The 15,958-nt window shown below is 39.2% G+C and overlaps 1 protein-coding gene across 6 annotated transcripts; it reads right to left on the bottom strand.

The window, feature by feature from the left end:
• Positions 1-35: 35 nt before the first annotated feature.
• On the bottom strand, positions 36-12,936 carry LOC135089340 (tudor domain-containing protein 1-like). 6 transcript variants are annotated; one of them, XM_063984904.1, is made up of 9 exons: positions 12,453-12,920; positions 9,388-9,513; positions 7,687-7,859; positions 6,994-7,361; positions 5,881-6,066; positions 5,502-5,608; positions 4,965-5,091; positions 3,806-3,973; positions 36-2,991 (listed from the first exon to the last, which is right to left on the bottom strand). In XM_063984904.1, exons 1-9 carry the CDS (start codon positions 12,465-12,467, stop codon positions 2,867-2,869), a joined length of 1,395 nt encoding a protein of 464 aa, XP_063840974.1. In that variant the 5' UTR covers positions 12,468-12,920; the 3' UTR covers positions 36-2,866. The 6 variants fall into 6 exon arrangements, 5 of the variants coding, with proteins under 5 accessions (XP_063840974.1, XP_063840970.1, XP_063840971.1 ...); XM_063984900.1 differs by having other exon boundaries at positions 5,881-7,361; positions 12,453-12,916; XM_063984901.1 differs by lacking the exon at positions 12,453-12,920 and adding an exon at positions 9,879-10,015 and having other exon boundaries at positions 5,881-7,361.
• Positions 12,937-15,958: the final 3,022 nt, after the last annotated feature.

Below are 15,958 nucleotides of genomic sequence, written 5' to 3'. Positions count from 1 at the left end.
ATTATTATTACTACTACTTCTGACAAAAACAATAATGAAATACTAGTAACATTTAATCAAACAATAGTAATTTTAGATAACTACAAAAATAATTATATATAATCTAAACATAATCTCTCTCCTAGGGAGCCCAGGAGTCTGCGCATAAGGACTGGAAAGGGTTACAATCTTGCAAATGATGCACCCACCACTAATGTAATTTGCCGAGTTAAGATTATAACCTTTCCTAGTCCTTATGCACAGGCTCTTGTACTGCCTTACACTAGCACACAGCAGCAACCACTTCCCGTGTCACCATCTTGTTCAACGAAAAATTAGACAAGTTGTCTTGTTTGGGCGTTATCTTAAGAACGATCTCCGGTGTGCAGACATAGATTCTCTCTCTTTCTCTTCTTCTTAAAGGCCAAGATGTGATTTTAATTCACACCTTTATGTGTCATGTTCTTATATAATGTTTGGGAGTATCATCAAGAGCGTGTGTACATTATGGCGCCTTGTCTCGGTCAAGTGAGAACTGGAGTAACCCACTTAGATCAGAATCTTGACATTCAATGTGAACAAACTGATCTTACTAGAATATATTTCATCTTCTATCCACCTGAATAAGTACCCAGTATTTGGTGGTTGCTTTTCCCATGACGTTCATGAGTTATGATCCCCTGCCAACACTCCACAAGCATAACCAAGAAGCAAGGAACAGCTTACAAGGACAGGACCATAATCCTACGATCATGCAAGGAACTCACCTCTTGACCAGCGCGCTGGCACCACTCAAACACTTTTACTTGCCACACCTTAATCAACAAGATGATAACTCAAATTCTTAATATCAAATTTTATTAAATTTACTGAAACCCACGAGCTTTACATGACTGATACCTATGTATAGATTGAGACCTTTGAGAATACAACTTTATCTTTCTGACATGACAAGTTTACATATAAATAAATGTTACATCATTCAAACTAAGATGAGAAAACAATAATAAAATTAAGATGAAAACAAAATAATACAATGTCATAATAATTAGTAATGATTACAGATTCTTGGTGAAATTACAATAAGCCATATAGACGTAATTTACTTCCCTACAGTATACACATGCAAAGCAAAACAGTGGTAAAAATAATGAATGGTTTCTACCGTTAGTTAAATGTTAAGAGCTGCTCTGACCATTATTATCCAAGTCATGCAAGATGACCCAACACATGGCTGTCCATGATGATGATGATGATAATAATAATAATAATAATAATAATAATAATAATAATAATAATAATAATAATAATAATAATAATACATGCCAAGGTTGTCTACCCGAAAACGTGGTTTGCCAAGACAAGGCACACACCTTTCACATTCACACCGCTCTTAGCCCCTTGGCCTTTGATGTGGAACAGAGAGCACACTTGTCACCACTTTACAGGGATCTGCCAAGTTATCTGTAGTAGTAGTAGTAGTAGTAATCATCATCATCATCATGAAGGTACAGGATACACCTCATTGCCTATAACACTTATATTTTCAATTTCTGGAAATTCCCCTGAAGTGTGAACTAAGCAAGTAACAAAGTTAGCCAACACCCTGGCACCACAGGAAGGTCTCCCACCCAGGGCACTAGTAGACCAGTTGATAGGGGGGTGCCTGGAACACTAATGGGATGACTGACCATAGCAAACAAGTAATATTAACACTAATTTAGTACTACACCTGCCAAGAAAAGCACAAAAAAATAAATAAATAAAAATAAATAAATAAAAAAATCTTTTCATTCTTCTGCGCACTCCAAAGTTCATATGAAAAACAAATGACATTTTTGTAATGATGCACTTTACTGCCGCCCAATCCCTTACATTCCTTTTACCACCAGGCCAGTGCCACAACACTCCCAGCCATACAGCTGCCTTACACCACCTACCACCTCATCAATTGTAGGGAACCAAAAGACAAAACAAAACTGACTCAAAACCATAAAAGTACTTTCAAACTCATTTGAAGTAAAATAATAATAAAATACATAAATGCTTATCTTCACATCCAGTAGAAACTTACATTTTATTGTGTAACACAAAACAGCCTGTTGTAACCATGATATCTGGCTACTCAAACAAAGCCATTGTAAATAGATAACTTCCAATTAATACTAGTATGTATGTCTTTTACAACTAAGTTAGGAGAGTTTTATAAGGCCAAATAAGTTTACAAACCTACAAAACTAATGTGACTGCTTTAGGTCTCATAAATGACAATGTTGACTGACCAAGTCTTCATATCTGAAAATATTCCTTCTGTGAATGACTTCTTGTAACATCCCATGAAGTATACAAAAAAGCAGGTTTCCTGTGCAACCATCCACAACCTCTCCCCACTTCTTTGAAACACTGGTCTGCTGCATTATTGCTAACCCACCAAATGTACAAATACACTTGAAAGTCTCTTGATAGAAACTAGTGTACATCCAATGAAATGAAACATGGTGAAAACTGGTTGAAAATACACTCCACCTATAAGACATGTAATGTCACTCACTTTCTTATATTACAGATTCAGTAATATAGCATGAAACACACAATTCTATGGGAGAGAACCACTTGATTGCAGAAGGGTGTACTAAGTAGTGAACTTACACCAAACTTCCATCAGACTTGTATTATGGAACTGTGAATAGAGAGAGAAAGAAAGAAAGAGAAGAGAAGAGAAGAGAAGAGAAGAGAGAGAGAGAGAGAGAGAGAGAGAGAGAGAGAGAGAGAGAGAGAGAGAGAGAGAGAGAGAGAGAGAGAGAGAGAGAGAGAGAGAGAGAGAGAGAGAGAGAGAGAGAGAGAGAGAGAGAGAGAGAGAGAAAATCTGTTGGTCCTTGCAAGCGCACTATTCTAGGAACTTAATCTTACCCTCAGGTGATAAATTCAAAGTTGCAAGGAAAGTAAAGCCTGCTAGAGAATTTGTCTGGCCTGCTCCCTCCTCCTTCCCATTCACTGAGTTCATACCCATATCTGAAAACCAATTATATAAGCAGTCATAAGAAAAACATGCAGTGATAACTTCTTGTTATCAGAGAATAACATCACTTTATTGTGAAATTACCAAAATCAGTACTCTGGGATGTCTGTCTGGTATGATAGCTGAAGGGGTACAATATCTGATTCACTCCAGATATGCTTGTTTGTCAAGATGTGGAGTACAACCTTGCTACTTACAACCAAGCCACTTTTCTTCTTTTCATTGCTTCAGTTTAAGAACCTATATTACTGACATTGCTTTAATTTTATAAATGCTTTGTCCAGCAGTCAGGGGAAATAATTTATTATGAAGAGTTTTTAGACCTGTAAATATTTTCCCTTTCCTATACGAGTTGATCCTACAATGTCCTACAAGCTTTGCACAATTTTTTACCCTTTTCTATCACCTCAAGTGTTAAATTAACTGACAAATTTTTGCAATTATCTATTTTTTTCAGGTTTATTTCTTGCATCACTGGTGTGATGCCCCCAAAAATCTATCATATCTAGCTGGGAAAGCATGATGCTCATGTGACCTCAATGGGAAGTTTGTCTGCATTTGATTTAATCTGCTCATCAGTTTATATGGTGGGAAACATCTGACCATGGTGCAAAGAACAGTCCTCACCCCTCAATACTTAGAAAGTAAGACATGACAGAATGACTGAATGTCATGGTGAATATGAATGTATGTATAAAGACTTGTTTATCTCACTTTGGAGGAGATGTCTGCCTGGTACACACATTGGTGCAGGATGCTCATTTCTAATTATATCAAAATGTTGAGTGTAAAGCAGCACAACATTACCTTGCTGAGGGAAATACAGGGCCAGGCAGGGGAGCCCCAGGAACTGCCTTGGAATTGGTCGAATGTCGGCATGACAGACTTTCTCAGTGTTGCCATAGTCCACAAAGATGACCTGGCAGCAGGTGCTGTCCAATGCAAGACACAATGCCCGGTACCATCTGCCATCTCCTAGGAATCATGGGCATGAAGTTAGAAAAGTCACACTGCTTCAAGATGATTATCAAGCAGCACATTACTTACAGCCTACTTATATGTACAGTGGGATCTGTAACAGCATACCGTTTATATGTACAGTGGCATCCGTGACAGCATACTGTTTGGCTACGTACAAATTGAATAAGGAATAATAATGAACAAAATTCACAATAATAATGAAGCCCTCTTCCTGGTCCCACAAGTGTCCATGCCACCCCTGCACTCCTAGCTAGGCCCAGCAATCATTCACACCACCCACACAAACTGAAAGTTGACCCTCATCCACCTACCCACACCCAACAGGGCCACTAACCATAAACCATCACAACATACAGCTAGCATGCCATTAGCAAACTGTTCCACATTTCTCATAAATTTCAGTGTTTCTATAGTGTTTTTTTTTTTTTTTTTTTTTTTTTGCATACCTCATCATCCCCTAATATAGCAATACACTGTCAAAAGACTAAGGTAGAGAATGGGCTGTTGATTACAATTGTCATGAAGCTAACTGAGAAGTACAGGCAGTGGTGCCACTATGATGCAGCTGAGCAGCATGCATGGTGAGCCCAAGAGTACCAATGCCTCCATACAGGAGAATAAGTAGTTCGGAGAAACAAGGGCAGCTAAAGGCACCACACTACATGGGTGGTGCGCCTTTTGCTATTATGAGTATTCTATTTTTTTTATTTTTGTGTTCCTAAGAAATAATCAAACTGCATGACAAACAGCTGATTAGTCTAATTAAATTCACTTTGCAGATGCACTGTAATAGTCACGTACATTACACTTCCCTCCAGCTGATAAAGATGTAGCAAACTGTTTCTACCCATTTTCATATTTCATAATTAGATCTTTAGCCAATAACCACAGCTTTCCCCGTTGGCTAAAATAGAAAATTCACTGAGTGCAACAATTTGTGGTGCAACACTCCCTGGGATACAAATGCAAAATCACAGTTCACTACCTCTGACAAACTTTGCAAGGCATGCTTCCCCTCGCCTGGGATGAAACATGGAGGCAGGGCTGCTCTCACACTGCTGGTTTATCTCCAATGACATCTCCTCCAGCTTAAGTAAGAGGTCCACACTATTCTAGGGCAAAATGAAGTGATGTCACAAAGCTTAACACTGTCATAAATATAAGGGATGAAGTGCATGTAATGTGGACAGACTCTTCTCTCTGTCTATGAAAAATGATGAATAATGATGTGCATGCAAATACATTCAGATCTCTCTCATTCTGGATGAACGAAGAGAGAACAGGTAAGGTCAAATGCAACATGAATGAGTACAGAGGGACAAGGCCACCTTTTCCATTACATGTGGAAGGCTCTCATGCCACTATTCTGCTATCCCCAAATCCACTGCTGTCATACATAAACCTTGCCATTTCCAGCCTGCTTCATGCAAGACCCACTTCATGAAAAGATTTCTGAACACTATTTTTAAGACCTGCCAATCTCAACACTTATACTGGGGACACACAAAGACAAGATGCTTACCACAGCAATGACATAACAGGAATGAGATCTGTCAGCCTCAGAGAACACCAGTTTACATCTCACATCTCTTGCTAAACAACGGCCACCATTACACTTCTCTGGTGGTCCTGTATATATGAAAAAACAATGGACTTATAAATAAATTAATTAATAGCATAGATGGTAGCAAGATGATTTATACCTGAACAACACTCACATTGTTGTTCTGAACTTCTAATGACAAAATGACAAACACTTCTGATGATTTAAAAATTTTGCTTAATGCAACAAACACAAGCATAAACAATTTTGAGCTAATGACCTAGAGCAACACCAGAATTAATTCATCACTATGTTTAATACATCAAACACTAGTACAAGATTTAACCCATACTCTTACCTTTACCAGAACTGATGACATCATTTTCTTTTGGAGAACCATTCACAGCAAGCATCTTTACGTCCGTTTCTCTCTGAGGTGGGCTTGTTTCCTTCAATCTAGTAGCAGCAGGTGGACCACAATCAGGGCCAATGTTCTCCCTCACAGCAGCTGAGGGAGCAGCCTTTGGTTTGGGTGAGGAAGCAGCTGGTGGGGAAGGGGAGACAGCAGGCATCAGGAGTGGTCCAAGAATATACTCAGCAACAGCTGTATTATTTTTGTCTTCGTCTTCACACAAAGCAATCTTTACGTCCAATCCCTTCTTGGCAATAACTTTGAACTTTAAAGTATTATCTGTTTGAATAATTTTTTTCAACTTTTCCTGGACCTGGTCATTAATTTTACTATGGAGCTTGGCAAAGAATGCCAGTTCAGGGAGTTCTGAAAATGATCCTTCAGGAACTGGCTTTATTTGTTCCACGGCTTCTTTATTCCCCAAGTCTATGTAACAAACCCTGTAGGTGGATCCCTCTATTTCTAGTACACGTGCTCGGTACCAGGTCTCCTCAGTGGGGGAGTAAGCAGCTACTAGAGACCCAACCTCTGGCTTAAAATTTAAATCAACTGGGACTGTGCTTAAAATTTCATGTGCCTCACTGAATATGCATGATGCAGCCTCAACCATAACAACAGCAGTAAACTGCTCATAACTGTCTGCCAAGGTGATCAAACCACTGTAGATTTTCTCTATCTCCAGCAAGCTACCAAAGTACAGCCAAGTTTCAGGAGCTTTTTTGGAGGGGGAAATAACTGATGAATTTGTTGTATCATACAAAGTTAAAGCAGATTCTCCATTTCTTGCAGACTCTCCAAGTGTCATTACAACAGCACCAGTTGGAACAGCTGATTTCTCTGTCAGTGGCACTTTGGGCAAGCATTTCATGTCATTGGCAAAAGCATGTCTCTCTATATTATCATAATTATCTGATATCTCTGCAAGGCTCTTCTTTGGGATTGAATATTTCAGACTAGGACTTTTATCAATTTCTTTCTGGAATGCTGCAGTTTTGTCCACAACATTTTCAGTTGCAATACTTCTCTTTGGAGATACATCACATGCTACTACAAACCTACTTTCTGTCATATTACTCCTCTTAGGCACTGCACCCCTTCCTGCACTATAACTTCCTTCTTCTGTAAGTTTTTTTAGCATAGCACCCCTGCCACAATTGTAACTGTTCTCAGTCATCATGTTCAAGTTAGCAGGCATGTTTCCCATGTTTCTTGCTGGAAGCATCTCCTTTACCATGCAACACTTCTGGCCAGAACATGGATCCATCTCTTCTGATGTTCTCCCACTGATGTCCTTCTCCAGTCCATCAACAAAGGAGGAGAAGGAGGAGAAGGGAGAGGAAGACATCATGACAGCACCAGCATCACAGAATGCATCACCACCTGTTCCACACAGGCTACTATTTATCTTCTGTGGATCATCCAAAACCCTGCCAAGAAAACCTTCATTAAATACTTACATATCTTTTGTCTTTCTTTCATTTCTTTTCCCTAAGACAATCATTTTGCACCAATAAACTTTGCCTCTTGCACTAAGGAGGCTCTATAATGGAAAATGCAAAGGACACTTCCACACACCGTTTTTATATTCCATGTTTAGTTCAAATTAAACACAATTTTTTCCTCACACAAGAAAATAAATAACACCACTAAATGAACTCAAGATTCAAGTGGTCTTCTGACTGACACTACTTGGCAAAACTCATACTGCACAAGTTTAAATAATTCTGAATGACAATACCAGACTACACTCACGGTGGAGAGCGACAAGTATTCTTGTGGAGGTACCAGTCATCTACCTGGCACACCATGCTGCAGTACCATGCCTTGCACACTGAGCACCTCAGCTGCCCCAGGCCCCCACAGAACACACACGCCTGGGGCTGGCTGCCCTCCATCATTACGTTCCCCTTCCCTATCACAACTACCTGCAACGTAATTTCTTGTCAGTGGCACCAAAACATGCCTTCTCAACTTACAATGATGCTAAATAATTTTACACATAACAAGTGACAACATAACTTGAACAATGCCGAGACAGACGAGAGGAAAGGCTGGTATGTCAGGATGGAAAAAAAGACTCAAGCAGGAGCACTATACTATACAGACTGGCCATCAACACTTCAGCATCCTTGGTTCTGGAGCCATTCTAAATTAGCTGCTTCCCCGATTAGCTGAGGTTCACCCCTTGACACCTCTAATATACCACCTTTATGTCTAAAGGATTTCAAGTGTTTAAAAATAAAATGAAACAGGTACTATACTAAATGTAAATTAAACACAAATATCATGAAGCAAGAAACAAGCCTGGCAAACAAATCAATGTAGTCTGCTGCTCCTTCCTCATCTGCCTATCATTTTTCTCCACAAATTCTATAAACTGGAATGTCGTAGGACTTCTGGTATCTCCACAACCAACAAAGGAAACTCACTATCTTCCTGATTCAGCTTTTTTTTTTTTTTATGTAGGAAGGACACAGGCCAAGGGCAACAAAAATCCAATAAAAAAATATGCCCACTGAAATGGCAGTCCCATAAAAGGGTCAAAGCAGTGGTCAAAAATTGATGAATAAGTGTCTTGAAACCTCCCTCTTGAAGGAATTCAAGTCATAGGAAGGTGGAAATACAGAAGCAGGCAGGGAGTTCCAGAGTTTACCAGAGAAAGGGATGAATGATTGAGAATACTGGTTAACTCTTGCGTTAGAGAGGTGGACAGAATAGGGGTGAGAGAAAGAAGAAAGTCTTGTGCAGCGAGGCCGCGGAAGGAGGGGAGGCATGCAGTTAGCAAGATCAGAAGAGCAGTTGGCATGAAAATAGCGGTAAAAAACAGCTAGACATGCAACACTGCGGCGGTGAGAGAGAGGCTGAAGACAGTCAGTTAGAGGAGAGTTGATGATTCCACCCTGTCTAGAAGAGCAGTATGAGTGGAACCCTCCCAGACATGTGAAGCATACTCCATACATGGACGGATAAGGCCCTTGTACAGAGTTAGCAGCTGGGGGGTGAGAAAAACTGATGGAGACGTCTCAGAACATCTAACTTCATAGAAGCTAGAGATGAGATGTGAAGTTTCCAGTTCAGATTATAAGTAAAGGACAGACCGAGGATGTTCGGTGTAGAAGAGGGGGACAGTTGAGTGTCACTGAAGAAGAGGGGATAGTTGTCTGGAAGGTTGTGTCGAGTTGACAGATGGAGGAATTGAGTTTTTGAGGCATTGAACAATACCAAGTTTGCTCTGCCCCAATCAGAAATTTTAGAAAGATCAGAAGTCAAGCGTTCTGTGGCTTCCCTGCGTGATATGTTTACCTCCTGAAGGGTTGAAGGGTGAAGCTGGAGCTTCACTACCATCTTTCCCACTCATAGCATAATTGAAATGCACCTTAACTTGTCACACGGAAGTTCATTATACACTAAGTACATCAACAAAACTAAACAATGTGAATTAAATTTCCTCACCTCATTACCAGGTGGCAATGGGGTCTTCGCTTGCCCTTTTGTCCCGTTCTGTGATTCCTGGAGCACGGGGGAGCAGCAGCGTGGATTAGGAAGGCTCTCCATATCCTTAATGACAGACATACTCTCCTGATAGCATGAGAAATAATCCGATTGCCTTATATGAGGAAACTGAATAAAAATTACATCCAGAAATACCCATTCATGTACCTACCTACATCATTTAAAACCCTAACTTTCATTTCACAATTCAAAGATTCGTTACATTGTAAATACAATGCATATATATATATATATATATATATATATATATATATATATATATATATATATATATATATATATATATATATATATATATATATATATATATATATATATATATATATATATATTAGGGTTGCCATATATGAACTATCAAAATTCCGGACACCTTTATGTGCCAGTGAGACAAATGTTCCTAGTTTACACACCAAACATGGCTTCTCACTCACTCCTCCCTTTTTTGAAGCACGGGAGTTTGTTCTGCATCTCTGCAGTGAATTTACACTTTCGTTTGGGCATCTTGACAAGAACAAGTAATAGTTGTAATGACGAGGTCACAAAGCCGCAAACAGTAACCCAAACTGACCCCTATCAGAGCTGGTGAATGGGGCGCGAGCGCGACGTCAAATGAGCAGCGTTGCCAGATTGTTTTGGCCATATTATCGTACTACACATGTTGAAATTATTGTACTTCTGGTAAAATTGTCGTACATACGTAATTATTCCAAATATTATGCAAAACTGCCACTTTCCAAATACAGCAGAATTTATATATATATATATATATATATATATATATATATATATATATATATATATATATATATAGAGAGAGAGAGAGAGAGAGAGAGAGAGAGAGAGAGAGAGAGAGAGAGAGAGAGAGAGAGAGAGAGAGAGAGAGAGAGAGAGAGAGAGAGAGAGAGAGAGAGAGAGATGATTCGGGGAAGGTGTGTCCCGAGGGGCACCAAACTTTGCTCTTGCACTTTGCCCTGGATGCCTAGAACACTGGCTGGCTCTACATCCTTGAAAGGACTTCATCTCCGAAATTAAATCTCTTCCTGATCTGTTCTGCTGCTAATATCAAAAATAATCTGCAGTGGAAGCGAAACTCGTACATTCTTGTACGTAGCATTCTTGTGGATGAATCCACAGATATATCGGTCTCTCAGAATTTATGCTGGAGCCAGCCAGTGTTCTAGGCATCCAGGGCAAAGTGCAAGAGCAAAGTTTGGTGCCCCTCGCGACACACCTTCCCCGAATCATTGCTCAGGATGAGTCTACCCTCCAGCAACTGGACGATGAGTGGAGGAGGCTTGCCGTAGAAGATCTGCCTGAATCCACTACCAACATGGCGAAAAAAGTGGACAAAAGCAATTACAACCAGCCTGATAAATTTTGGTGTGCCATAAAAACTCTGGAGGAAAGTGATGGAAACCCCAAGTTTAAGCTTGTTTCAGACTTTTCACTAGGATGTCTTTCTTTGCCTCATGCTAATGCTGTGAGCGCTGCTTCTCTAGTGTAAACCGTGTGAAAACAAGACAGAAATAAGCTAAAACCAGAAACCGTAAGAGACATAATCCTAGCGAAGCAATGTGTTGCTTCCACATCCAGCAGTGACTGTACGACCTTCAAGCCATCAATCAAAGTCAATGATAAAAAAACATAACATCAAGAGTGTTATATTCCTCTAATGAAGAGAGTGCCCGGGCTGTGTAGTAAGATAATATGGCCAAAACAATCTGGCAACGCTGACAATGCTGCCTGACAAGTCAGTGTGTCGCGTCTATGGGTGGTGTTAGTACGTGTGTTTCAACTCCCAGCCTGACAGAATTTTTTTTTTTTTTTTTTTTTTTGTGTGTGTGTGTAACCACGCCTACACAGTGGCTGCCAAGGCTTACCCATGAGTTAAACCTTCTTTAGTTGGTAATGAGGAAGGCGTGGGCTCTAGCAGTGGACACCCGAAGGCAGCAGTGGGTGAAAACAAGCAAAATAAAGAAAAGTTTGGCTGTGAGAAGAAGTGCTAGACAGCCAGCCATAGTGACAAGGAGGCACCACCACCATCACCACCACAGGGAAGGTAAGGTCAGGAAGTGTTAGAATAAATTTAGGTAACTTAACGTAACTTTTTAATGAATAACTGAACAATCCACGGTTTTAACTCATTTTAACGCATCTCACCTAACCTCCAGCACAATATATCCGTGTCAGCCTCGTCTCGTTGCTAAAAACCGTAAAATTTAACTTAATGAAAATGTAAACAATCTGGGTCATCCCTATTTATCAGCCATTATCTATCTTATCTGTGAGTGTTTTAAACCAATACTGTCGCAAAGCAGAGCCACATGACCTAGCTTTAATATCCGCTCGTTAGATATACCTGCCATTACTTAGTTTAAGTTTGGCGAGGGTTTAAATGAGTGGGAAGGGTTGGTCGTCCCCTCCACTGGCCCCCACCGCCATCTTGGATAAGGCTCCCCGGCCCCCTCCGGTTCCAATATTATTTTTTTATTTCCTAAATATTTTATTCCGGCTTGTAGCTAAGATTTTATGGTTTGTAAAAATATTTCGTTGTTTTTTAAGTTATTTGAGCGCGTGTGTTGCGTGAAAAGTGGTGATTTTGGCGTTGTTTTTGTGTAAATAAGAGGGCCGTTTTCGGCGTATTTTTTTACGGTCCCAAAACTAGATTTTTTATTTCAGCCTGTATTGGGTTCTTATTGGTTTTAAAAAAAAGTTGGTGTTTTTTTAAGTGTGTTGCCGTCCCACTCAGTGAAATGCGTGCACCGTACACTTGTTTTTATTCGTGTTCAACTTCCAATAATATTGATTTTTTTTTTGGTAGATTTTTTATTTGTGCTTGTAGCTCATTTTACATGCTTACAGTATTCTGGGCAGCAATATTATTTTCCCTTCTCTTTTTCTGCCTTTTCTCATCCTCAGAGGGAGCCACTGTTACCTCAAGGTTAAATGGTGGCCTCCATCCCTGGACACGCGTTTGCCCCACCATCTGGCACCCCTTAACTCACCTCTACCTCCGCCATTACTGTCACCTCTTACATTCCATTAAGTCAGAAGATTGCAGAGGACTTCGCCAATCAGTCTTGGACTAAATACGTATGAAATAAGACAAAATCAAGACGAAACACATTGGCAGTATACACTCCCGTCTAACTTCTTGGTCACTTGATCGCGGAATAGCACCTCGCGTAGCTGCGCTTCCCAGGCGATTAAATTTTTTGGACTTGATTCTTTATTCTATAGGCTACAGATTTTCTTGTGGATTTTTATTCATTAGATTTAGAAAAGGTGAAAGTTGTGGCTACACAAGTGAGTTTAAGAATGAATGAAGTATTTTTGTTCTTGGAATTTGTCACATTTATTGAAATACAGTTTTTGTAGTTTATATCTAATAAAGGGAAGATAGAAAAAAAAAATCTGGCTTAAATAGCTAATATTCTGGCAATATGTTGTATCTATTTATATGTAAAATAAGAGAGAACTCAAATGAGCTTCCCAAATAATACTTTGGTCCCTCTCGATAGATGATTTAAACCCTTTTACAATATTACTTAGCCACAGAGATAGACGCAGTATTTAGTATCACATCTTCAAGTTAATAAACATTAAAAAAAAAAAACGATAACTATTATCACCTGAATGACACGGAAACACAATCTCTCTCTCTCTCTCTCTCTCTCTCTCTCTCTCTCTCTCTCTCTCTCTCTCTCTCTCATATTTAAGCCTCTTGTGGAAGCTGCTTAGGCTTTGAAGAGTGATATCATAATTAGGATTATAATGAAAATTCAGTAGGGATTGTATGTACTCACTCAATGGAGAGAGAGAGAGAGAGAGAGAGAGAGAGAGAGTGTGTGTGTGTGTGTGTGTGTGTGTGTGTGTGTTACTAATCATCTCTGTGGCCTTTGAAATTGTCTTTATGAGAGAAGAGAGCGTTTCAAACAGGCCCAGAGAATGTGGATGACTGGCCACGTGATTCGTGCGCCACAAAAACTTGATTTCTCGAGCAGCTTCGCCTGTTTATGATTTGTATTCCCGAAACGCCTTTGCTCTCTCATCATGATTGTTTTTATAGGCCAGAAATGATTACGAGAGTTCTCGAGAGCATTTTCCTTTAATAATGTAGAAATGTTGTTAATCTGTCTTTATAAACATAAAAACATCCTTATAAATCTGTGTAACTTCAACTAGAGGCTTTTGAATGAAGTGGGGATTCGGGGGCAGGGCGTTTCAGAATAAATTATGGTCTGTTGGCTGAATGGGAAAAAACAAAACTGAAGATGATCGAATCAAAAGTGGAGACCAAACCCAAGACTACTTTACATTTAATTAATCACACTGCTTTGAAACGAAAAGATAATTATTGTCATTTTGAATCACACAAAGATCAACCACCAGAGATTTTTTTTTTTTTTTGAGCTGCTTTCTAATCAAACAGTTTAAACAATCAAGTTCTCTACATCTGAAAAAAAAAAAAAAAAAAAAATTGCGTTGGTTGATCTCCATGTGTTTCAGTAATTCAAATCCATTATTTGTATTGTTATAGTCAAAACTCAGCTGTCAAAATAACTTTCTCTACTTGTTTCCACAATGCCTATACTGCTTCCTAGTTTGCCACGTGTAGACCTGACAGTTTCTTGCAGCTTTCCTTACTTTCTTACGTCCTTGAGTCCCCTGATCTCAACTTCCTAATAAAACCTAATGAGAAATGGACTTCCAGCAATCCAAATGAAGGCAAAGCACTAAATAGTGGATATGAGTATGTTGACCGTTGACTGTAGTACACACATATCTCCATTCAACTGTATCCACTTAACAGTTTTAGTGAGAACGTAATATTATCTTGTCATCTGGTAAATAAGGCTGTATTGGTATTTCATATATAATTTATTGCATACTCTTGATTGATAAAGTTTTATTACAAATCAGTAGGTCTGAGTCATTCTTTGCATGAGTTTTAAAGTTAAGGAACACAGAGCATGAAGTATATATTCAGTAATACTCTGCAGCAGCTGGTCAATAGAAGCAGTAATAACCAACGTGACGACCTCTGTGGGAACGATGACCTCTTGACCTGGTCTGGTCCCGATTCACCTGACCCCAATGGCTTAGGCCTCTGCTCAGCAAGGCTCCCTGTTGGCCCAGCCGAGGTCAGTACAAACAACAACCAATAGTTCCATGAGGGGATTTCTTCTCTACAAACAATAGTTGATGTGTTAGAGTGCAAAGCTTCTTAATTCTTCCTGTGTGTGTGTGTGTGTGTGTGTGTGTGTGTGTGTGTGTGTGTGTGTGTGTGTGTGTGCGCACCAAAACACAAGGCTGGCTGACTGGGTTCACCCTCAACAGAGAACAAGTCATCATGGTTTAAGGCTCTGTGTCACACAAGTGGTTCTGGTGTGTGTGTGTGTGTGTGTGTGTGTGTGTGTGTGTGTGTGCTATTTCTAGATAACTCAACACAAAGGTTAACATTAGACTCATTGAAATCAAACCCAGAAACAAAAATCCCACAGACTCTGTTAAGAACAATTAACACTGAAGCCGACCCCATGACATTCTCCTCCCTGAAGCTTAACACTCTAACACCCCATCGTAATAATTTCAACATTAGGCAGCATTTTTAAAACTGGTTATTGAGCTTTTATATTTGTTAAATGAATGTGTAATATTAGAACATATTGATCTTAAGATGTACAAAAACAATGACAAAAGACTTTTGATAATGTTACAATGACTGCGGTGAACATGGGGATTGCACATAACACAGTGTGGCTAGTTCCTACAGTTCTGCTAAGATTGGCAGTGAAAGTGTAATCAGGCTGAGAATGTATGCACAAAGCCAACAAAAACCAAACAAAACATTAAGGAAAACATCATAGCAATGGATACAGTTGGGGATCAGGAATCAAGTAACTTCCTACACTCACTGTACTGAGGACTGTACTTTAGAATGCTTTCAGCTCTCATGAAAGGATAATTTTCCAAAGCCACAGACATGATCAGTCAGGCTCTCACTATGTTTTTGTTCCCAGCTATCACTATGATCATCAGAACATACCATGACACAAACAACATACATGAGTCTGTCATAAGTAGCTCAGATAAGTTAACAAAGTACATGGGAGTTTTTTTTTTTTTTTCCAAGTTCTTTCTCTCAGCTGCTGAGGACACAAGACTGAAGTTAAATGGTGACCATGGTAAAGTGAGTATGGTGGGTTACTTGACTGATAACCACCAATGTACCAAGAAGGAAGTTTAGGACAAGATTTACTGAGATCAAGCTCATTATGTTAAGAAAGTCTGTCATGATGTTATTTTTATTTTTTTTTTGGTCTGAAGAGTTTTTTTCTAGTTCTTAAGTTTCACTGTTACTTCACTTTATTTCATTGTTGACACAAAGTCCAATAAGTATCTGGCTATCTAATTACAATAAAATTAACTAAGAAATCATAGTTTTTAAGTTATTTCTGATAAATTCAACTTATATATAGTATATCTGATACAACTAGTAGTATCATTG

This window comes from Scylla paramamosain, chromosome 32, assembly GCF_035594125.1.
Source record: "Scylla paramamosain isolate STU-SP2022 chromosome 32, ASM3559412v1, whole genome shotgun sequence".
NCBI lineage: Eukaryota > Metazoa > Arthropoda > Malacostraca > Decapoda > Portunidae > Scylla > Scylla paramamosain.
This window is presented reverse-complemented; position numbering and strand designations above follow the sequence as displayed.